The 25,009-nt window shown below is 46.4% G+C and overlaps 1 protein-coding gene across 10 annotated transcripts in view; it reads left to right on the top strand.

Annotated features, from left to right (window-relative positions):
* ARHGEF9 (Cdc42 guanine nucleotide exchange factor 9) overlaps positions 1 to 25,009 on the top strand; it is a 163,700-nt gene that overhangs the window by 83,697 nt on the left and 54,994 nt on the right. For all 10 annotated transcript variants that reach the window (XM_061347747.1, XM_061347749.1, XM_061347748.1 and 7 more), the window contains one exon: positions 19,063 to 19,242. In XM_061347747.1, coding sequence (XP_061203731.1) covers positions 19,063 to 19,242 — 180 coding nt within the window. The remainder of the gene's footprint in view (positions 1 to 19,062; positions 19,243 to 25,009) is intronic.

Below are 25,009 nucleotides of genomic sequence, written 5' to 3' on the forward strand. Positions count from 1 at the left end.
GCTGCAGGATCTTTGGCATAGGTGTACTGGTTTGTGAGTATTTCCACCATGGTGAAAGTAGCGTTGCACAAGCCTTGGTAGCCCTAGTGAGCATGGAACTGGTGGAATTAGCCAGTTTAGATCCTCTACAGTGACGTTTTCAGAGCAGCCTCTAAAGCAAACTCGCAGCTATGTCCAAAGCAAGTTTCTGCAGACTTGAACCATTTGCATGCATAAATCTGTGTTTCCCAGTAAAGCTCTGTCAACGAGAGCTGCATCTTCTAGTGCAGGGCGATGCTTAAATTAAAGCTGCTAGAGAAAAGACTCGTAGGAAGAGCACTGAGCGGAGAGGGGAGATAAGGAGAGTGTCTGTGCTGCAGGGCTGTCGGCATTCAGCTCATCTGCAGCTCCCAGCTTGGGTGGTTTCACGTCCGTGCTCTCTCTGCCTGAGACTGGGGGCTTCAGGGGGAATAAACCAGCAGAGCATCCCATCTGGCCCAAATAAAGGGGGATTAAGCCCTGGAGGGAAGGACCAGGAGGGTTTTACATCTCTTACCCAGGAGGTTTGCAGTGGAGAGACACTCGGTAACTCTAAAAAAGACACAGGAGCAGCAGTAATTGTTAAGGCAGTGCTGGGAGGACTGATAGGGAGTTGTTTGGGCACATGGCTGCTTTGGCTGCACTGCCTTACCTTCATTTGTATTTTGGTGCCCTCTCCCCCAGTGTGTCCCTTGTCTGCAAGGGCTGGTTTGTTCTGGTGATATTTAATGCTTTCAGTTAGACACATGAGCAGAAATCACTCATTTGGAAGAGAATGACAAGCCATAAGTCTTTGCAGTAGCCCAGGCTGGTTTGAAAACAGAAGCTTTTCAGTGTGTTACACAAGGGAAGAGGGTTTCTCTTTGGATGCAGATCCTCAAATCCAGGCTAAGAAACCCAAACAGCTGTGTTGTGTCAGGTCACTTGAGCCGAGCAGTGGTTGAATTGCAACTGAAGGCCCCTCCAGCCTCTGCTTTCCTCTTCACATTCTGTTCTTCTGCTTTAACCTTTGTCTGTCTCCCCTGTCCCTTCCTTTGGGCCAGGTCCTGGCCTCAATCTCAGCAGTTAAATCTGGTATAACCACTCTGTGGATGAGACAGAGAAGTGGCTCCACAGATGACAGTGGAGTATGTCTAGAGCAGAGTGTTGCTGGTGGATATGGCCAGCCCTAGGTTAATCAGTGTTGCTTAAGAGAGGCAGTACCACCCACCTGCACAATGCACCAGGCCAGTGGCACTCTCTGTACCGAGTCAGGTTTGGCCTGGATGCTCACAGAAATGTGTGGGAATTATCCAGGTATAACTGTACCTTTTCCCAAATTTGGATGCCATAGCTACCTGCTTCATTTCCCTTCATTCTTGGTCTCTGCCTCTTATTCTTCCCTTTACCAGACATCTTCCAGGGGCAGGTAACCCAATCCTACCCTGGGACAAGAAGACCCAATCCTGATCTCATTCACATTCATATAAGCTAAACATAAAACCTATTGGAAATTGGGAAATCCAGCAGGTTGACATTGATTTCCCAGCTCTGCTGGTGCTTTCTGGATTCCTGTCTGCTTGAAACAGAACTGAGAACTACTAATTGAGGAAACAGCAATTTGAGCTCAGTGGGATGTATCGACCTTAAACCTGCATTAATATTGAATCATCCTTGTGCCCTTGGCTTGGGGAAAGCTCCCTCTGCTTTGACTACCTGACATGAAAGCTTCATGTTCTTCTGACCTAAGGTAGAACAACGTGCGTTGGGCTTTGGAGATCCTATCGACTGTCTCTTCTGCAAAATACTGCCTTTCAGAAGCCAAGTCTCCCTAGTTTCAGGTTGTCTGTTCAAACCTTGGCTGACCATCTCTGTTCCTCAGTGTTCATGCCTGTTTTGGGCTCTTGAATTATTTAAGAGGAAAGCAAGCTGCTGAGGAAACATCAGCCCATGAAAGAAAGTTTCTGGGGCTTTTAGCACAAGCCATGGATGTTTCTTCCCAGAAGGGTGTTTTGAGGAGGGATTTGAGCTCCATGGGGGTGCCAGAGAAAGTTTCAAAGTATGGAAAAGGGCAAAAATAACTATTTATTCAAGATGAGAACAAAATTCTGCTGGTGGCTGGCTAGAATGATGTGAAGGGATGGGGGAACTTGGCAGTGGGTATCTCTTTCAGCCCCATTTCTTCAATAGTTCTGTGAAATTCAATTTTCTTCATGTGGATGCTCACCTCCCCACAGATACTGCTCTTGTGAACCTGGACATCCGTTTCCTTTTCCCAAAATACAGAGGTGGTGTAGGTTACTCATTGCACAGATGTGCTGAGCTGCAGCGATGGCTGAAGCTGAGGTGTGAGTAGAGGAGGGTCTGCTGGTGTGCCCTGGAGCCGGAGGAGGTGTTTGGAGATGGGATGTTCTGCAGAAGCAGGTTCAGGGCCAGTTCCATGTGCCACGTTCAGGCAGCTTTGACGTGAGCCATGTGCATCCCTCTGGAGTGAAAGAAGGTGGAAAAGGTTAAGAAAAGCCCTATCTGGCTCCATCCTTCCCAAGGAAGCAGTTTTGGTGCGGTGGGAAGGTGGCTGTGCTCAGCATGGTGCGTTCTGCAGGATGGCTCTGCCTGGTTGGGCCCTGCTGGTGGTCTCTGGTGATTCACAGGCTGGAATAGCCAGAATTGTTTCTTCTCCAGGAGGTGTGGGAGGGGGGAATGTGCCTTGGTTTGGCATGCCGAGGTGACCTGCGGCTCCGGCATTCCTCAGGAGCTGGCGCAGCACGGTACCAACAAATCCCTGCTTTTATTGCAGGTTTTCTTAGCTGGGGGAAGCTGTGATTTTGTGCCTCTGCTGAAATACCTTCATTAGTCTGGTGCTGAGATTTGGACCTAATTTTACCCAGATAGTGAAAACTGACTATTTAAAGAGATTTAAGCCTTGGTTTTTGTCTTTTTTGCATTAGGAAAGGCAGCTATGGAATATTACTAGGGTAACCAGAGTAGCAGACAGCAGATTGGAGGTTACTATCAGCACACAGCAGCAGGGAACAGTGTGTGGCTTGCAGGGAGAGCAGTGCCTGCTGCAGCCTTCTGTCATGCATGCAGGCACAAGACTGAGCTCTGTCAGGGTGATCAAAGGCTGAAGAGGAGCTGACAGTGTGATGTGGCCGAAAGAAAGGAAGGTATGATCCAAGGATGTATTAGAAGATGAATTTCCAGTAGAGATTGATGCTGCTGTACCAGACAGTGGCTCAACCTCACTTGGAGTAGACGGTTTGAGTGCCAATATTCAACAGAAATGTATTTGAACTGGAACAGGGATGAGGACAGTTGGGGGAATGGAGGCTCTGTCTGCAAAGGGTGAGCTGCAGAGTGCCTTGTCTAGCCTGGTGAAGTAGTGACTGAGCAGGAGCAGAGCCACTGTCTACAAGTGATCAGAGGACAAAGATCTGCTGAGCAGAAGAACTGAAAGGGTAAGTTGGTATTGGATGAGCACAGCAAAGTCCAGGCTCTTTGTCAGGAGGCAGTTTCTGATTATCAGGCAGGAGTGTGGTGGTGGAGCAGCCTCCCTTAGGGTGTCTTAGTGGTAAAAATCCAGAACCACAGACTGATTTGTTTTGGAAGGGACCTTGAAGCTCATCCAGTTTCAACCACTGCCATGAGCATGGACACCTTTCACTAGAGCAGGTTGCTCCAAGCCCCATCCAACCTGGCCTTGAACACTGCCAGGGATGTGGCATAGAATTATTGTACATTTGTCATAAAACTGTATTTGCTCAACCATCAGGAAAAGGGGAGCCTGCCTGTAGCCTCGTGCACAGCAGAACTAGGCCCAGTGTCCAGGTCTTTAGAAGTTTTCCCAACTTTTATTGAGTACAGGGGCATCAAAGCCTCCATCAAGGGAGCAAATCTGGCTTCAACGTACCCCAGGCATTGGAGCGTATTGTGGAACCTGTTGCAGGGCTCTAGCCCACGTTCTACCAGCATGGTGAAGTGTGTGGTACTCATTCCCTTTGCTAGGTTCCCATGGCAACCCTTTGGCTAATTAACACTCAGTAGTGAGGGAAAAAACCCTGTCCTTAATGATGAATTAATTTGACAGGATCGTTGTGGTAAGACGAGTTCTGAATAGGCACTGTGAAGGTGTTTGGGGGGGATGTGAGCACATGCGTGGCTTAGAGAGGGAGTAACTGGGGAAGATTAAAACACACTGGTGTTACTGTGACCTTGCAGCATTCCAGGTGCCCTGTCCTACAGCAAATGGATGCTTTCCTCTGCCCCGCCAGGCTCTTCGGCTGCAGCTGCACACGTGCTGCTGGGCTTGGCCTTGGCCTTGGCCTTGCCCTCCTGCACTGTCCCCTCCATTCCTGCGCTGCTGCAGCTCTGCTGTTGCTTCCTCCTTCTGGGTAAAGGAGTTCAGGTTTTGATCAAAGGCTTCCTCACCATCTAGATCCTTTGTTTTAAACCCTTTGTTGGTGTTTCCATTTCAGTAGTTAAAATGCAGCCTTTCTCCATTTCAGACTCCTACATTATACATAAATAATGCCTCTTGTGGAACTATTAAACTGTGCTAGCACAGGCTCTGCAGTGGTAGTTTAGCTGAGCTTTTAACAGGTTTAATCTCTTTTGGGTATTAATCCTTCTGGAACCTCTGATGAAATTTGTTGTCTTTCCCCGAGTCCCTCCTACGCCGTCAGTATCCGTCTGAAGTGAGTCGCTTCCTGCATGGGAAGAGGGACTGTCACAGCCTCATATGGATTTGGCTCTCCTTTCAGTGTGTTCCAGAGTTCCTGCCACTGTTGCTCTGTGATTCCCTGCTCCAGGAGCATCTCTCCCATTGGATGTGGGCTTGGAATGAGTTTGCTTTCTGTTCATCAGCTTTATTTCTTAGTCCTCAGATATACTCACAGATCTATCTGTTTGATAGCATCAGAGAATGGTAGTGAATAATATCACCTCTTCCACGTTGCAGTGACGATGTGGAGGTATCAAAGACTGCAGCAAATGTTGGGTCCTGTTTCTAGTTTTTTGCACTTGTTTTTTTTTTGCCTTTGTGCTACATCACAGGATCCCTAAGCCTGTGTGATGCCAGCTCCATCTGTGATCCAGGTTATCAAAGACTGCAACTGAATTGGAGGGGAAATGATTTTCTTTCCATGATGTTACTGTAGAAATGACACACTCTCCTATGAGGCAGAGCAGACGTTGGACAGCCCCTTCTATCAAGTATTAAGACTTGAATTATGAAACCAGCCAGCACACCTTTGAGGTTTCTGACCTTCTCTAGAGTTGGTTTGACACAGCCACCTCCTGCCCATTCCTGTCTCTCAAGCTGAATTTATTGTCCTGCATCGGTATTGTTCCTGTTTGGGCTCCCACCAGCCAAGGGCTTTGGAAGCCAGGACATGGTAAAGTCCCTTGATGGGGAGTAGACAAGAGAGCATCTGCCTGTGTGCTCAGGTGAACCACAGCCTCAAAGCCAAACTCCTCTGAGTTTGGAGCAGATCCATGGATGAGAATTCACTGGGGCTAATGGGCTCTAACAAGTTCCATTTGGGGAGGTTTCAGTACAAATACAACTGGGCCATCATAATGTACCCTCAGATCTGTCTGTGCCCATGTGTAGCAACCTCCCTGGCCTGTCATTCATATTTTACACTACTTCTGCTCTAAAAATTTTCCTCTAAAAGTGGAAAGCAGTGTTGAAATCGGCCGAGACATTAGGCATGAGGTTTAGATGTTCAATGAAGGAAGAATCCAGTGTGTTTGGTGAGCGTGGACTCTCAGATGTTCCCTGGTGTCACTATTCACTTGAGTAAGGACAGAGTCTTACTGTACAAATGAAGCTGGCCCTGCTCAACATGCAATTGAGCAGAATAGTATTAAGTAGAAATAAGAAAAGTTTAGATTGCTGTGAAGATCTGCACTGAGAAGTTGGTCGCTTTCCTTCAGAGTATGAGCCCAGGTGCCCTTGGTCCTCTTGTGCTCTTGAATTCCACGTTGGAAGCCTGAAGCTGAAGCAGGACGTTCATTTAACACGCTCCTTCAAGTACTAACCATAACCGTAAGTGCTCAGTGTGCAGGTTTAGGGTTATCTGGCTGCTATACATGACTTGGATCCCAACAGTCCAGCCCAAGTAGGAGCTACGTGCAGGAAACCAAGAGGACAGTGCCCCGCTATTTCCATACAAAGGAATCAGGGCTTGCTCTGTAGGTCAATGACATAGAACAGGCCAGAGAAAGGAGAGATCTTCCATATCAGCAGAGCCCACCTAGCTAGAGGTTAGCTTCACAAGAGCTGGACTGCTGCTGGTTCTTCTGGGGTGAATCATGTCCCAGCAGGAGCTGGATGTTTTCCACCCAGAGGCTGGTATGGATTTTATACACACTCCATTTGCCTTTCTCCTCAGATTTAAGAGCTGCCTTTTGTTTTCTTCAGTGTAGGTGTTTCAGAAGCCACATTTTGGTTCACCTTTAGAGCTCCTGTTTGACTTCTTTGTCGTAACACGTCCCGATTAGTGATTAATTGCAGAGGACAGGTTCTGACTCCAGCCCGTGTCCCGGGGTGCCTGTCGCAGCAATGATGCAGTAGGTGATTACTCACCACCCTGGACCTGACAGCTGTACTTCTCCCTCTGACTGGTTAATGACCTTGACCAGGTACACGTGTGGCTGTGTAAATGTGTTTGGTTGTAGGGCGTTGGGGACGTGCACGTTTTGCCTTTGTTTGAATGACCTTAATTTTACCTAAGTAAGAGAAAGGAGCTGCTCCATAAACAGATGGAGTGGTATTTCTAGAGGAAGGTGAACAATGCAGAAAATTATTTATTCAAACCCCCTTCAGACATCTCTGATGTTTGCTTTATTATAGTGTTGCGAATCCTAGCTCAAATAGCTGCTCACAGGAAGGTGCAATCCAGCTCTCTTCAAAACTGCTTGTGAACGTGGTAGTCATCCAGTCCAGGAACAGAACAGTGCAGATGACTTAATTGATCCATTAAGGAAATTAGGAATAACCACCATTTGAAGCATTAGTTACAGACCAGATCATTTGTAAGCAATGCATAGCCAGGTTAGACTAAAACAGGATCTCAAATCATAGCAGGTAAGAAATAATAACATGAAATCCCTTCTGTTGATGGATAATTCACCAAGGAGGAAAGGCTGCTAAAATCACACACGTTTGCTGCAAAGGGTTTGCTTGGCTCTTGTTGTTCCTTAATGAATCGAATCTATTAGCCAGGGAAAACATCACGTTGCCTTGAAAAACAAATCATATTTGAATGCCTCTTTCCATGTGTTTGGACCCATTTGAACGTGAACACACTAATTATGCTGTGGAGATGGCTTTGTTATGGCAGAAATGAAACCGACTTTGCAGCTATAACTACTCAGCTATGAAGTGCTGGAGTAGGTACATGGGGATAGAAGCCTTTTAATTCTAGTGTATTTCTCTTTAATATTTACATCCCTTCCTTCTCACATAGCTTCAGAGAATGTGTCTCTTCTCTTGAAAGCGAGGGGCTGGGCTTTTGGGTCTCAGCAGCCCCAAAACTGCCATTTGTGTCAGAGGGAGTTTGCCATCAACTGGTCTGAAGAACCATGTCCACAGCTGAATTTGTCCACAGATGGTAGCTGGCTCACAGATCCCAGTCTTCATGACATGCTTTCTGATGCACAGGGAACTGTATGAGTCATATTGCTCCAGCTACAGTCTTTTTGGATGGAAATTATGCTTTTAAATATACACTGTGCTTACATAGAGCAGTGACGGGCTGGTTTGAAGGAGCTGGAATGTAAGGCATTAAGTGGAATGGCTGCCATTATGTCCTGTGTTTGCCAGCAGATAACGGACAATGATATTTCATCTGTGACAACTTTGCCCTCTAGATTTTTTAACAGAGTTCTCTTGGTATGTGACTGTTTTCATCATCACCATCCAGGTGATAATTTTGGTGTATTAGATAGCAAATGTCTCTTATGAAGAGGAAAGGTGGAACAGAGAAGGATGGGACCTGCACGTGTCTTGTGCACTGTGACCTGGAGAGATGGGAAGGGGCTGTTTGTACAGCAGATGAGGTGACACATCACAGGGAAGAACTTCTACCTAAGATCACATCTCAGTCTCCCCTCTGGCAGGTTGGCCCTTATCCAAAGCCCCTCTCTGGGTTTCTTGTTGCCCCTTTAGGCACTGGAGCTGCTCTAAGGTCTCCCATTCAGGAGCCTTCTCTTCTCCAGGCTGACCCAGCCCAGCTCTCTGAGCCTGGCTCCAGAGCAGAGCTGCTCCAGCCCTCTGGAAGTGTAGATGCAAGCTGCAGTCCAGTTGAAGGAGAGGGTTGTGGCAAGTGTCTGCTTTGCATTATTCTCGTTGAAGAGGACATTTTGGCTGTGGCAGTTTCCTGTAAAATCTGCAAAGCCATCAGGCAGTGACTTCCATTCATTCCTAACCTGAATGGAGAAAAGCAGCTTAGAGGTGGAAGGCTGCGTATCCCCTCACTGATCTGGCCAATCCATGTAATAGGCTTACAGCTCTGATGACAATCTGCAAGAGTTACACACACTTAACTAAGCATCAATTCATTACCTCACTGACAAGACAGCCTCTTACATCCAGGATTGTCCCTTGAGCTCTTAGTAGGAAGAACCCTTGGTAATGCAGTCAATTAGGTGGGAATAAGAGTATTGTGTCTGCTATCTCACTGTTGAAGCTAAAGGAGCAAAGGTACGTGCTGTGATACCCACCCTGCTGTGTCACTCCTCTCTTTTCCATTGCCCCACGTGCTGCATCCCCAAAAGCAGCAGTCATGGCGTATCCTTTTAGCTCAGGATGCTTACTGTGTTTTGGTCCAGAGGCAATACTGTAATACTGAAAGATGTGAGGCAGACTTACAGTTTTCCTGGAATAATTCCCTTGAAGCATAATTGAGGGGCCAAAAGCTTTGTCCAGTCATTCCTTATTCTGATTGCTCATCCTGGTTTTTCCTTTTCCTGCCTGAGACAGAAGCAGTGGAATTTTCCCTGGATGGCACTTGGTTTGCACAGGAGCAGCTGGACACTGGAACTGTTAGTGGCCCTGCAAAGCCACGCAAAGCCAAGGGTTGGTTACTGGGGATCATGTCTGCTTTCTCCAGCTGCTGCTCACTTCATACTTGCATTTAATTAAACCTTTCTGGAAGCTCAGACTGCAAACCAATCTGGAGATGATGTTCCCCTCTTTGTGCTGACCTGCCAACAAGCCACTCCTTGACTGCATCAGATATGTGCTGCAGCGACTGACCCGAAGAAATTAAGAGATCAGAACAGCGAATAAGGAGCCTGGGCAGTGTGTGTAATCAGTGTAATCCATTGATCTGGACTTTAATCCAGCCTGGGCTCTGATTTGCACAGTAACAGCCACTGCTTGTTACATTCCAGGTTCTCATCACTTACTAAAAATAGCTCTCCTTTTTTTCAGTGTTATCATTTTGACCTCATGCTAAAATACTGAGGGATGGGAATTATGCATTATTAAGTCTATTACTGAAGGTGTTTTCTCATACCTTGTGGTCTAACATGACATAATCAGGCATCTGCTTCATTTTTAAAAGGTGTTTCAAAACACATTGCAGTGATTGATATCACAAAGGGGCTTTTACTGCGTGTTCCTTGTACTTGGCCATCCAGGAATGATGTTTCTGGTTTGTATTAACAGCCCTACATTTGAAGTAATTTCCTTTCATGATTTTTAGACCCTGGCCAACTGTGTCAGCTTTTATAGGACAAAGTATCTACTTAGGCTTTCATTAGTTCCAGGCCTGTCACTTTATTCATTTCACTATGAATGCCTCATTCTAGGCAAGTGAAGTTGCTGCACTCTGTATTGCTTGGGTATGTGCCCATGTGTCATCAGGTTTGTGGCAGCTCCTGCAGCTTCAGGGATAAAAGACTCCAATTTGGGATGAGCAGATCTTGGGTTGTTGCCTTTGTTGGGTAGCTGTGTTGTGTCCAATAATGCAGTCCTCTGGGAGTAATTGGTGTAATTTGCTCTTTCATTCCTTTTTGCTTTGGAAACTCCCATGCCCCACAGTGCAGGTGATGTCCATGTTAAAATACCTAATCTCTGAACCACCAGGGGCTCTTGCCTTCCTCAGAGCAATGATAATTTTATCTTCCCTCCCTGCAAAAACTGTCCAGTTGCTCAGGTGAATTCAGTTTGCCTACAGTCAGCCAGTCTGATCAAGCCTTTTGCTTTCCCATTTCAATAAGGACATGCTCCTTAGGTAAAAGGCTAGGTTTGGTGTTCCTGACGTTTTCAGTCAAGTCTTTGTTATCCACGAATTGGTTTGGAGATTGTGGGTTAGCTACACCATGGGCACGGGGATGTTTGGGGTGTTCTGTGCACAGCTGACTGCTCTGTGCTGTGTCTCCTTGCTGGGTTCCTTGGCTCAGGGCTCCACAGCAGCCTCTTGCCCTCACTGTACATTCCCAGAGCCTAATTTATATGTATCTTGTAATATCCGCGTTGCTTATCAGCAGCGTTCTGCACCTTGGGTAATTGAGAGATGACTGTATCAGCTTCCCCAGCCCCACAGTGCTCTGTACACAGCGCCTCGATGTTATCTGCCACAGCCTCTGCCGCCACTGCCAGTGCTTCATTAACACTGGAACCATGGCTTGGTGATCTCCCGGCTGCTTCTCACCCAGGCAGCACAATGCAGGCTCACCCCAGGAACGTTAAATTGGGAATAAACCAAAGCACAGCTTTGATTCTCTGACCATGGGAAGGGTTTCCAGTACAACTCCAGCTCTTTGAGTCAGGTCCAGCCTTCATTTAGGAACATGAGGAGTCCTTCTTTATCATTTAAACTTAAACTCAACTAAAGTCCCAGAAGACTGGGATTTGTGCAGGTATTTTAGTTTTAGGTGATAAAGAGTATTTAGACCTTTGTTTTCCATGTGCTGTAAGGAGGGATTCGTGCTTGACAGCCTGTGTTGGCCACATGTCAGGAAGGTGCCGGGAGCTGCTCTGCCTGTGTCTGATGGAAGGTGCTGGTTTTCCTGGAGCAATTTCAACTTTGAGTCCCAGAACCAATCTCATAATTCATCTGAGTTAAAAGATTACAGTTAGTGGTTATTTGTAATTACTTTACATGAAAGATATGTCATCAGGCAAAGGGAGGCTTAATGTGCCCCGTACGCAAAAGGGATTGGAAAGCAATTACAGTGACATATGTGCCATCAAAGCAGAGGGCTCGCTGCTGCCCCAGAGCCAATTGCAAACCACATGGGCAGTGCTTTAGTGGGGGAACTCTGTCTTGTTACTGGGCCTTTTCCTCATTGCTGCCTGGGTTTTATGGGCACTCACAGCTCTGTGTTGTGCTGTTATTATTAATAGGGATGCCATAGACAATGGCCATAATAAGGTGGAGAAGAAGGCTAATGGCATAGCCTGAGGTCTGCTGCTGCACCGTGCATGGGGCTGGGTGGTTTCGTGTCTTTCAGGCCACATCTTTTCAGGAGAATTTAAATCAATGAATAATAAAATAACCCAGTCCTAATGAACCTTTGTACTGATTCTCCACCTTTAGATACATATATGCATAGAGCTTCCAACCAAGTGTCACTGTCTTTCCAGTATACAGGGATATCAGTGGCTCTCTCATTCCAATCAGCCTCTTTCAGCTGAAATCCAGCCATTAGTTAAATTCATCAAAGGACTTGAAAGCAGAAAGGGAAAGTCTTTGCCTTGTGCTTGACCTTTGTGTGATTGCACCTCTTCAGAGAATAAGCAAATCAAGTGGAAGTGCCCTCCCATTTGTTTTGTGAATGAGCTGTGTGGTGAATTCGCTGTGATTCGGCATTATTCAGTTTGTCTCATTTCTGAGGAGAGCTTTAAAAATAAATACACAGCCACAGGGACTGTTGGGAGATCACACAAGAGCAAAAGCACAACATGATGGGGGGTGGCTGACATTTTCCTGTACACTACCTTTTTGTCTGCTCCATCAGCCTCTCCTGGTTGTGAAAACCAGCAACGTGGTGGGCAGAAACATGGGCTGTGGCTTCTGCTGCTTGTGGAGCTCAGTGGAGCACCATCAAACTGCTCCTGTGCCGTACCGGGTACATGGGTTTCATGGGAGATCCACACAAGTGGGTCCCAGCAAAGCTGCAGATGCCTCCTTGGGAAAACTTGAAGATGACAGTGTTGCTGTTGCAGTAAATGGCCCCATTGCTGTGTGTTGTGTTCCTACTCACGAGGGAGCAATGCAGTTAAAACCCAGGAGGGTAAAGCAGTGTCAGGTGCCTTTCTTCTGGGAAGCAGAGTGGGAATTCTCATTTGGCTGGAGGTTTGCAGATGGTTTGTGGCCCCCGTTCTGCTGGGATTGCTTGGAGCATTGATTTCTTACTCTAAATGCCAGCTCTCTGTATATCCTTGTTTGAAGAGGTGTTTCCTGCTGCCATTGTGGAAGGGCCTTTTATTGTACAGTGGGAAATGCTATTGTTATTTTACAGTACTCTTATGTTGTCTGAATGAAGGGCATGTCTGGATAAGAACAATCTGAACAACAGTGCAGTTTCACCACAGTTCTCCATGTCCCCTTTCACAGCCTGCTCCTCTGGAGGAGCACAGAGTTGATGTAATGCTGAGTTGAAAAGGAACTACCCAGAACTTATATTTAAAGCTGTTATAACTCTCTTGATGCATTAATATATGATCAAATAGAAGAATATTTCCCTGCCTTAAGATTGTTCATGTTACCAAAGGCTGTGCTCCTGCAAATTCAGTAGGTACTTAGAATTTTCTAAGGAGATGGTGATCTGTGGTAGATTTCTTTGGTGTTTTGGGGAGGTGGCTCTACAAGAAGTGAGTTTTGGACTAGGGAGAAACTCTGTGCTGGTAACTCAGGACAGAATCTTGTGGGCTAACATTGATTATTATCCCTGGAAAAGGCATGGATTGGCAACAGTGGTTTGTGTGGCCTGAAACCAAATCACGCCCCCCAAGAATATTTCTGATGGTTTGTGCCCATTTCAGTCTCCAGGAACCAGCAAGTCCCTAATCTCTTCTCCAGGCTGGCCCACAAGAAGGCAGGAAGGGTTGATTCTTTGGGAATACTTAGCAAAGCTGTGTAAGTGGCTGATTTCCCAAATACATGTTTCATACTCGGCTGCCTCACTGCAGGCAGCTGCTGAGGAGCAGATATCAGCCTCCAACCATTCACCATGGCTTCAGAATCAAGCGAAGTCAGGGGAGACGCACCAGATGCATTGAAGGCAGAGGCTCACCCACTCCCCAAACCCCTTTTCCAAGAGGATGCATCAGAGTTCCTTTGCAGTGGCACAGCTGCTTCATGCCTGGTAAATATAAGCCCTGCAGTAGACTGGAAGATGTTGTAAGCCTTGGTTTAGAGGTCACTTTCTGAAGTTTTCTTTAGAAACACATCCCAGGCACTGATCATGGGCTTGTTTGATCAGGATGTGTTGTAGATAGGACCACGAGGTAGGAGGTGACAAGGTGTGTGGGACCTGCTGCTGAAGGAGGGGCTTTCACAGCATCCCCCTTCCCCTCCTCTCCTTTGGGTTGTACAAGTTTGCTCTAGACTTGCTGTAGTAATAGGGTTAGGCAGAGTGATTCTATCATGCTGTGTAACGGGTGCTGTTCTTGTTATTCCTTCTATTTTGATTTTCCTGCTTGCTTTGATGGGGAGAGTTGTTTCATCTTGAGAGCAGTGCCACAGAGCCATGGCCAGGAAAGAAATAATCATGAATTCCAGAGTAGAACTACTACTTTTGAGCTCTTCCCTTATATTCCTTGGAAGCCCCCCTGTGACTTTAATGACAATCCCTCCCTTTGCTGAAGTCTTTGGAAAGCACAAGGGAAGGAAGAGACAGTTGGGATCATTGACTGGATGGGCATTTCTGAGCTTTCCCCACACTGATGAGGACCATCACAATGAGGTGAGCTCCGTAGAGGTTTTACATTGATGTACCATGATGTGTTTGCTGTGGTACATCCTTCAGCATCCCTGCCATGGCATCCACGGTGTGCCAGAGCCAGGGGCTCTGGGCTGGCAGGCACTGATGGCTCTGCATCCCTGAGGTTGTGACTTGCAGAGTACTCTGAAACCCTCTTGTACTGGTTGTTGCTGTTGTCATTTTACTTTGGCAGCACCTCTCATGTAATTCGGTATTTCCTGTTGCCATGTTTCATCCTGGAAATAACACCAGACTCAAAGAGAAGGGAAAATCCAGCCGGACCTTAAGTAGGAATGATTTAATTCCTTTCCACTAACTTGACTTGCTCTTGTGAAGGCATTTATCTGTTGTACATGAGTGTTAGGAGTGTCTTAAATAAGCATCTTTAGAAGGAGGGTTTGTGACTGAATTATTGGAGGTTTACAGAGTGCTTTGGAAATCCCTGGAAGGCTGATGTGTGTGGTCCTGGTGATCCAGTGATAATGCCTGTGTTCTTAGTGTGCGTTCCAGATATGTGTCAGTATAATGAGAGAGCATCATCTTTTTTCCTTTTCTCTTTTCCTCATTAAATCAATTTATTTATGGTGCTGGGATAATAGAAGTGATCCCTCATCTGTCTGTCCTGGTTTTTACCTTTAACCATGGCCAGATGTTTGCTAGGAGGTAAAGAGGACCTGTGAGGAGCAATGACTCTTGTCCCTAGACCATGGGCAACATCCCAGTAGTTCTTCTTACCTCCAACCTACTGAGCTTTTCCTCCTCCCCAAAGTGGTTGGCAGTGCTCTGAGGTCTCCCATCAAACAGTACACATTATTCTCAGGTCTGTTGTTAAGAAATGCTCGTGGGCATTTCTTCTGCTCTGATGTTCCATGGAGAAGGCAACGAGGAACTTTCCTCTTTGCGCTCTTTAGTTTGAGCAACCAGCTGACAAGAAGAATTGATTTTAATGGGAGCTAGGACTCCCACCTGCAAGACAAGCAGTGTTCAGGGTATGTCAAAGCCAAATGTACATTATCACCTACTGCATTTTTTCTGTCTGCCTCCCTCTCCTCCTAAGACACTTTTTGCAAATCCTTATTGTAAATTTTGTGACTTTGGGTGAGCCCAAAGAACATGATATTATTTACAGCAACCTTCACATAGTGAGAAACTGTGTCTGGGAGGGTGTGATTTAAGATTGGACTATTCCTATTGTGATTATTAGTGTTCAACCCAGCTCTTTGTTACCCGTTTTTAATGATGGCCAATTTGTAGCTGGGCTGAATGTGAGATGGTGGAATGTAAACTCCTGCATCACCTAATTAAACACAGAGAAATAGTCATTTCTGGGGCATGATTCACCTCACTTGAAGGTAGACAACTGGAACAGCCGAGGTGAATCATACTCCAGATGTGTCTCTTTCTCTTCCCTGGTGATAAAGGAGTCCACATGCTGCGTGGTATACATTTAATATTACAGGAGACAAGTCCCTTTCACGGTCTTTGGCTGAGTGTGTCTGACCACGGTGCTGAAGTGCAGATTTGAATCCAAGAGATGTGAACTTTTGGGAGTGAAAAGCTCCTATCTTCAATTTGCTCAGAAAATAATATTTCATCCTGACCTTTCTCTAGCTGCTCATCTCTGGCTGCTGCAGATGTCAGGTTCTGTCTCTGTAACCCTGCCCTGCACGAGGCAGACGGCTCCACAGATGCTCAAGATGTCTTGCAAAATAAATTAAACTGGATCTTTTAATTTTAGGCTCTGACATTCTCTCAATGGACCCAGCACGTGCAGTGGCTGGAACTCGGATTCTGCCATCCCACTGTCCTCCTTTCACAGGCTGAACTGTGTCTTTTGGAAGGCCCAGGCTTGCCTGCAGGCTTCTGGCATGTGGACCCCTTCCTTGGACTAAGAATGGACCAGCTGGAAAGGACTGGCTGAAGGGGCCTTTCTTCCCTCTGCTGGCACTAGGCAGTGAAAGACAAGGGCTTAGAGCCTTTCTCCTTGAGTACCAAAAAGCACCTTGCAAAGCAAAGACACTTCAGCTCCTGACCTCCACTGAGAGCATCTCCTAGGTCTCTGCTTTCCTGACTCTGTGAGTCCCTGCCAGCCCTTGCTGCTGGCTGAGCCGGGCTTCTCGGAGCTGGGGTTTTGTGCCTCAGGCTCAGAAATGTGCTTTTGCAAAGTAGGCTCTGAAACACAGTCCCTCTGAAGCTGGGTCCCAGTGACGTTTCTGTGGCAGCTCGTGCCCAGAACTGCCTGTGTGTGAAGTGACAGCAAAGTCTTATGTCAGCTGAAGCAGAAAAAACAGAAATGTGGCTTCTGCGTAATAGCTCTGTTCCTGGTTCATCAGCACTGGAAAATGGGCTGAAATACCCCATGACATTAACAAAAGGAACGAGGGTCAGGCCAACCTGATCTATTTTTTGACAGGAACACTGATTTTCCAGACAAAGACTCTACCTCATTTATTTAAATAAGCTAAATGCAAGATCACAGTGAGCCACTGGTGGGAGGTAGCTATGGGAAAAGGAAGGAGATGTTATGTATTACTGCAGGATTTCTGTGACACTGTAATAACTACTTCACACTATCACAGAGCTGTGGTAAGGTCTCCTTGGGAATAGCATTTGCTGTTCTGGTCATCTGTGTTCAAGAAAGATGCAGGTAAAATATCCGGCTGCTGAAAAGGGCTGGTGAAATGCTCAGGGGAAGGAAGAGCTGTCTACTGAGATGAGGCTGAAAGAGCAGAGCTTGGTCAGCCTGGGAAACCACAGGCTGGACAGTGGCCATAAATACAGCAAGGGGAAACGCTGGTGAAGGAGAAGAGCTCAGTCCTGGCCACAGAACAGATGACTGTTATCTGGTCTTGAATATATTGAAGGGGTCTTCATTCTTTCAGATCTGTCTTCGGGTTCTTTGTGGTTTAATCTGATTCTTATCGATGAAAGCATCTAGAAACCTTGATTTAGAGCAATGAAATGTGTGAGGAAGCACTGAAACATCTCATGATCTAAGGGGGGGTCCCACATCATCTGACTTCAACTGCCACTGGTTTAAATGGGATCCTCTTGCGCCCAGCTCCTTGCAGCTCTGATTCAGAAGCCCAGACATGAGATAACCCCACAGTTGCTACCATCTGCGATAAGATTAGCGCATCAGTCAGGTCCATTGCTTGATTCTTCAATGAGAGGTTGTTATTAACACATGCCTCTGTTTTCTGTCTGCTGTTTGGTGATCTTGTGAGGCAAGAAGTCCTCCATATGAGCCACAAAGAAGCCATATTTCTTTTACAGCTCATTTTGAATCAGAAAGGATGATTTGGCAAAATGGAAGTAGGAAGAACATGGTTTTACTTTACCTACTGCAGGAACAAGAGGGGTCCATTGACTAGATAGGTCTTGGCTTTGAGGATGAAAGGCACTAAGTGTCAAGTTAGGCTCTCTTAGATGGTGCTGCTTTATGTACAACTGACTCTTCTAATTGAATAACTGAAACTGCAGCTGTAATTGTCACAAACCTGAGGAGCTTGAGTTCTTAAAGGAAACCCAGTTCAAGGGAAACAGTGAATCACGTCCTTTAATCTGTTGACTGAATTGCCTGTAGGGACTTGAATGTTCTTACATGTTTGTGCTCCAAACCCTGCAGCAGTGCTAGAAGGTTTCCTGCAAGTTCTTACTGTGCAGGTAGCTATTAGCAGGCACTTCAGTAAGCCAAGCTTATAAAAGAGCTGTTAAGAGCTCTCTAACCATTCCCAGTGCTTTTACACTTGCAAAACCGCTGTGATGGGTTATTGTCTTTATGCTTTGTATTGCTTGCCTAAATTGAATGGATATCTGTGGCTGTTAAAGTCTTGCCATGTGGAGGGTCTGTAATGGTTGCAGTGCTGAGCTCTTTCTTTGTGAGCTGAAATTTGGATTTGGAGGCGAGCCCAAGCACATATTCAGCGAGTCTCAGCAGAATTAATGAACAAGGTTCAGGATGGCTCTGACAAGCTCATAAGCATATGGGTGAAGTCTCTATTTGCTCGGGCAGTCTCACTGTTGAGTGCAGAATTCCTGTGGATGAATCACAAACACAGTTTATTATTCTGTTAAAAACCTATCTGCCTGTCATTCTGAGGAGCAGCGGGTGGCCTAGCGTGCCTGGATGCTTTGTCCTGGGGATGCACAAGCACCAGTGTTTGGATGGGTCCTTCCTGCCAGCGTTAAGTGGGAGTTTGCTGGATAGAAAACTGATGGCTCACAATGAAATGAGAACTGGTGATGTCATGCCATGGTGCTGGCCCAGTAATAAGGTGACTGTATGTGTGGAGAGACGTTCAGGAGGTCCTGTCAGACACAGGTCTGGCCTCAGTCATTGCTCGTGGGCAGGAATCTGCCCCTGGAACACCATTAGGACAGCCAGTGTTGCAGGGTTTCGTGTGGGCAGAGTGATGTTTGAGTGTGCCACGGAGCTGGGCTGTGCTCCAGGTTGGAACAGGTCAGTGGGTGCCACGTGCCCCTTTGTACCTGCTGGGTAGCTTCAAGGTTTCAGAAGCGAGGGATGTCAGTACCTCACATCACCAGCACTGAATAAATATACAACTTTCAGTTTTAAAGAAGAATGTTCTGCATATGTTGACAAACTTTGCTTGGATTTGCATGGAAACCCTTCTGAGCCTCGAGCTGAGATCTGAACCTTTCACTGAGCAACTTGTTCTGGAAGAGAGATTCCCTTGCAGGACTCTGTTGCTTGGTTTTGCCATGTTTGGGACCTCCCAGCTATCCATTACACTAACCAAATTGCATCTGAAAGCCGTGTGCCCTGGTGGATGTGCATGCTCATAACTACATGGTGGTGGCATTGAGAGGGGGGGTGCTGCTGTTCCCATGCATGGGGCTGGGGCCTGAGAGATCCTGAGCATCCACCTGCAGTGCTTGTGTGGTGTGGTTAGGAGCAGAACATTGGTCTGTAGACACTGTCACAGCCTGAACTCCATCATGAAATGGAATAATGGAATGGTGAAATAGTGAAATGGCTCTGGATTGGAATGGAAGAATATTGTTTTCCTTTGGCTGAGTGCTTTTTCTGTGCTGCTGCTGTGCATGTGCTTGTTTTGGGGAACCGAGCTCGTACTGACTGCTGATTTTCTGTTTCCAAAGCTGATCAGTGGTGGTTCTTTTGTAAGTGCTGAGGCAGTATGGGATCACGTCACCATGGCCAACCGGGAGTTGGCGTTTAAAGCAGGAGACGTTATCAAGGTCTTGGATGCTTCCAATAAGGACTGGTGGTGGGGTCAGATCGATGATGAAGAAGGATGGTTTCCCGCCAGCTTCGTGAGGGTGAGTGACTTTCTTCTTTTTACCACTACAATGAAGCACTGCTGAGGCTGCTCAGAACTGTCAGTGAATTGAACTGGTTCCTGTGCTTGTTATCACTGATGCTTGTTCCCAGTGTGTCTGTTTCCTGTGCAAAAATGGGGAGCAAAGAAGGTTTCAAAAGAAATGGGTGTGGGGTAGAGGGGGATGGAATAGATATTGGTGCAGCTTTTCATGCTGGTGGCATATGGAGTGGCTTTTGCTGTCTGTTGTAGCCTCTCTTCTTAAGCAGTTGCTTGGGAAAACATTTTAATGTTGTGTGGATTATGAGTAGATCATTTGGTGGGGCCTACAAGTTCATAGCAGCTCTCAGTGACCTGCATTGGAAGAGCTTTAGCACAGGGAGATGTGAGCACCACCCCCCACAGCCAAAAGCAGTGCTGCTGTCTGACTCTTCAGCACTTTGGGATGTCAAATCACTTCACTGATTAGTCCATAACCAGCTCTGGTTATTTTTGAAGGAGGCAGGGCACCATTTGGCTGGTCTGTGTTTTCCTGCTGGAGCAGGTTTTGCTGTGCCCAGCCACCTCCAGTGGTGATCACAAATCAGACGGGTTTGAGCACTTGCCTTCATTTGCTCAGTATGTGTTAAAAAAGCCAAGGGACAAGAAGATGCCCTTTTTGTTGTCATCAGCTCCCGCCACATGATTTGGGCACTCTCGAGCCTTCCTCAGGCTTTGACCATGTGCATTTCCTTCCCCTTTCCCTTCTGCGCAGGGTTTGATAGGTGAGATCAGAGGTTTAATTCCTCCTATGCTATGGAATAAGAAAATGATGATTTCTTTTGCCCTGTGAAACTGTGAACGATGACTTTCCTCTGAGCCTTCCAGGCAGTTTGACAGGCTTCATAGTGTGAAGAGGAAGACTTCTCTCTGAAACACACACTGAAGACTGTGCTGCATCCCAAGGAGATGCTGTGTTTGCTTTAGGTCTCTGCCTGTCATCGGCCCTGCGTTGGGCAACCCTGCATCATCAGCATCCCTGTTTGATTACATCATTTCATCTGGGAAACAGCCATATGGATTAGGAAAATCGGGTTAAAATGCATCCCCCATGGTACCATGATGCAGCTCTTGTGTCTGTCCATGCAGCTCTTATGTCTGTCCTAGGTCTGACCAGAGCCAAGGGTGATTGATCAGTGACTGGAACTGGAGCCTGGGTTGCCTATGTGAATGAGCTACATAGTTATTCTGGCCCAGAATATCAGAGTGTGTTTAGTGTTTAGTTGAATAGGACGCTGTGGGTCTGACCCTGCAGCCAGTGGAGGCAACAAGTTTGGAAATGGATTTGTATCAGGTGTGATGCAGATGATAATCTCATTGCACAAAATGCTTTTCCCAGTGTCTCTAGCCCATGTCTGTGCTGCTGGCTGCAAAGGCTGAACTGGAAAAGTCTGTGTCTTTATTTTTGCTTGATTTAGAGGCTGAAATATTCTGGGCCAGTTTAACTTTCCAGTGCGTTGACCAGTCCTGTTTTGTTTGTGATTCTGGGGAAAAGATGTTGTGTGATGTTGTAAACATACTGTTCATGGTAGGTGATAACAGCCTTGTTTTGCACTGTCCTGTTTGCTAAATCCCATACCAAACACCTAAACAAACAGCCTGTTTGCTGTGAGGCCCCAAACGGTGCATCATTCAGCTTGGCTGAACTTCCCATCTCTCCCTACACTTTTCAAAGGCTGGGAGGAGGATTTTAGAAACTCGGAAGAACAAAGGAGAGGGATCAACAAATTTGAGACGGTTTTACACAAACGTCTGAATAACATCCTGGAACAAACCTTGCTGCTTAGGATCATCAGGTTTCTTGCCCATTTTGTCTAATGCCACAATCCTGTGGCTTGACTTCATTCCAACAAAATCAGTCCTTCCATCAGCTCTGCAAGAGGCCAGCCTGGTTATTCCATCTCCCTCTGCCCTGACACCAACTGATGCACTCCCAAAGGGGCAACCACATGGTTTTGATGCCGTGAATGATAGTTAATACCTAACACTAAGTCCCAGGCATTCCAGCTATCATGCAAGCAGAATTCTGGCACAGTTTGTGCACTGCTCTGCAAGGAAGGCCGAAGGGGACAATTTGCCACTCGGGTTTATACAGCAGAGCTGATTTCTCCCCGCAGCACTTGTGTGCTGCAGCCCACTCACTGGGTGTCCTGTGCTGAGAAAACAACTGCCATTTGGGCTGTCATGTTCTCCTCCCCTCGCTGGCTGAGGTCGCTTGCTTGCCTCTTCACTTCTATTCTTGCATATTCCCCCCTCACTGTCTCTGTCTTTCTCAGTAAGTTATCCGAACCAGATGCCTGCAGAGCCTTTAGGGAAGGCGCCTTTGACCCTTCTTTTACTTTCAGGACCATTGCTGCAGGCCTATGCTCCTTCAGAGTCCAGTCAAAGACCTTTTGACCTAAACCCTTTCCCTTTACTCTACTCTGCAGTTTTCTCCCTTGTAGTACTTCTGCAGCTGATCACTCCTTCATAATGAGGAGGCTGGTTTGTTCTCTGTTGTACTTGGAGCCCTGCCTTTTTAAGATGATGTCAGAAAACTGCCTGATTTAGCCTGGGTGGTTCTAGTTTTACTTGCAAAAGAATTGCTTTCCTTTATATCTGTATTTCTCTTATGCAAGTACAGGAGGGAAAAGGAACACCATGTTACGTAGCAGAGGATGAAAAACAGTTCAAGTGCGGGATGACAGGACAGACCAGGCTGGTATAGAATCAAACAGGATTCATTACAGGCTGTTTTAGACTCCAGGCCTCGTGTAGGTCCTAACAGGGAGCTAACAGAGCAGGTCCCTGCTAACAGCAGCAGGTCACTGCAAAGTCAGATTCCTCTAAAAGTCATTTGGATCACTTCTGAGGACAAACCTGGGCTGGAAACCTACTTTGCACTGAGACGTCTGACGCTTCTTGCTCTCCAGCCAGATCATATGAAAATGTTTGGCAAAGCATTTGGCACTCACAAAATCTCATAGCTGGAAAAATTCACATTTGCAAGTGCAGAGGAAAACAGGAACCTGCTGATTCCCTTGGCCTCCTTTACACACATGGTTGGGAGGGCTGCAAACAAAAACCATACTTGAGTTGCCTGCATGTACAGGAGCTGTTGTCTTTAACGCATAACACCTGCAGTTATCCTCTTAGTAGCTTGAGACTTGGCTAGAATAATGAGGAGACGTGAAAGCCATAAAGTTTGGGAGCACAGGAACTTTCACTGGATGGTAAAGTGATGTTTTTGGGGGAAGAGAAAAGGTACAACATAGGAGAAGTAGAATTAGGAGTTAGTAAGTGATGGGGAATGGTTTTCTGCTGGAAGCTGCTGCACTCAATGAGAAAGTTACGAAAAGCCTTAAGTCATTAAAGAGGTGAATGAGAACCCCAGAACTAGATTTAAGGCTGAATGATGAGCTGGGTTTAGGACAGATGAAGGTGTTTATGTTGTATTTTAGCCCATGTTATCAAGCGAGCATGCTGGGCAGCCACAGGGTGCACCCATCAGTCTTGTGCTGCACAGTGTCTTTGAATGTCCTGTCTATTTCTAGGGATCTGAGAGGGTGGGAGGTACAACTGGGGCAAAACCAGCAGGGACATATTCCTGTAGTGGTGATGCTGCTTCTTCTGGTGATTGCTCTTCTCTCCTTTGTGGATGGTATTACACGATATGGTACAAATTCATTGTTGCATACCAGCGCTTTCCACATCCACTCAAAAAATACACTTAGTGTTTGTAAGGAGAAATTTAGAGCCCAGGATAATAGCCCAGTGCTGGAAATGCATCGATTGTTGTACCTTAAGGTCTCCTTTAGAAAATACAGTAAGTCTTAAAACAAAGTTTTGATTGCAGAGCCCAGCATCACATCTCCAAAATAGTGAGGCCCAAGTGAGATTCAAGCACTCCAAACACAGGAAATCAAATGGCATCATGTCTGGGCTCTGGCATCTTTCCACTGAGAAAGAAAGAAAACCATGAAAGCTTATGGATGTTTAGTGTTGTGGAATCTTTCCCCAAAGACGTGGCAGAATGAACCTACCCTGGGCAGAGCAAGGGATTGATTTTGTTATAAAGATCTCCTTAATCTCTTTGGATACCATGAGGCAGACAGAGTTTCCAGAATATATTTCTTCTCACCTCAACTCCTGCCTTATATTTACTGAGCTAAGCTAACGGGCAGATCTGGGGTTGAGAAGGTTTTACTGCAACTTCATGTAGTGCCCTTTGCCTTGGTTGTCATGAGAAATGAAGGGCAATGGTCCTCTAAAAGCCTGAGCAAAGATGGTGTATAAATTCTATGCAGTCCATACCTCTTACATAGGAGGAACTGCAGGGGTGGATCAGTGCAGCAATGCTCCTTGTTCTCTCTCATCGTTGCCAAGCTTTCCCCAAGTGTTGTAATTTTAGATTGATTTTCCTGCTGAAAAAGCTGCCTTTGACCCACTTTATTTTCTGATGCTGAAGGAGAAGTGCTAGATGGATTGGTGTAAGCTTTTAAGGCACTGTTTAGAAGCAGACTCTAACCCCAGAGTCTTGTCTTAGTGCCCAGCAGCTCATGAATTTTATCAGGTAGGTGGGATTAGCTTTTGTTGTAGGAGTTGACTGCTCTGTATTGCAGGGGTAGCTCTGAGAAGCAGCCACATCTTGCTGCCCATCAGCAAGGCAAAAAAAGAGGTCTTTTTTTTTTGCCTTTAAAATCTCACTGCACGCATAGGGATCTTGATACAACAGCACATCACTCACCTGCTTGTCCATCACTGCAGTCACTGCATCTACTGAGTGCCAATGGCAGCGGCATCAAGGTGAGGTTTTCCAGAGCAGAGAGGATGGGCTGAAGTGGCTGTTACCTGTGGGACAAGCAGGACAGTGTGTGCTGCAGTGTCTGCTGCAGTCACTGCCTTCCAAAGGAGATTTTATTCTCCCGTGGCAAATCCGGCATAAAAATAGCTGCTGGTAGAGGTATCGCCCGCAGCGGAGCAGCAATCCAGGATGAGCTGCAGACAAATGGGGGCTTGTGTTGGGGTTTTAAAGTCAAGCAGCATTTTAGCATCCAAATGGGCTAATTGCAGATACCATTATCATGACAGCTCATGTCACTCAGCTCAGCAATCACCAGATCCCCAAAGGTTCAAGTGCTGGCACTGGGGCCCTTCCCCATACGGGCTGTCTGCAGGTATAGAACCGATGTTTTGAGGCCGTTTTTTAAAGCAGGCAAACTGGGCACAGATCTTCACAGCCTCATCCCTGTCCTCTGCCAAACTGGTCATGAAGGAAGATCCAGCCTCTGGTGAGGTTCTGCAGGAGCTGCTGAGCTTCCGCTCTTCCGTTTTGCATCATACGTAGCATCACACAGTGAGGGCTTTTGGATTTTAGGAAATAGGATCCTAGCTCAGGTATTTTGGTGGGCATAGTGTAGAACATCTGGTTTATTGCAAGCAAGTTTTGCTACGTGGTGGAGCTGCAGCCCATGGGAGTCTGTACATTTAAACTGGAGGAAACAGGGCGCAAACACAGATCAAGTTCTTTGGCGCTGTTTGTGTTCACCTTTCACAGATACAGAGTTGTGAAGCTGTCCCTATAGAGTCCCTGTTTTCTCCTTTTCCAGAAAGGAGTGAAGGGTATTTCTCACCTCAGGTAAAGGGAACTACTGAAGCTAGGAGTGAGCAGTTTTAGAGGAGAGGAAGAGCTGGAAGTGGGTTTACCTGAAGCTGGTGAGTTGTGGGAAGAGCAGAGAAGGTACCAAAGA

Source organism: Neopsephotus bourkii, unplaced genomic scaffold (assembly GCF_033783945.1).
Source record: "Neopsephotus bourkii isolate Nb327-2 ecotype Australia unplaced genomic scaffold, CSIRO-AGI_Nbou_v1 NB_324, whole genome shotgun sequence".
NCBI classification, from domain to species: domain Eukaryota; kingdom Metazoa; phylum Chordata; class Aves; order Psittaciformes; family Psittacidae; genus Neopsephotus; species Neopsephotus bourkii.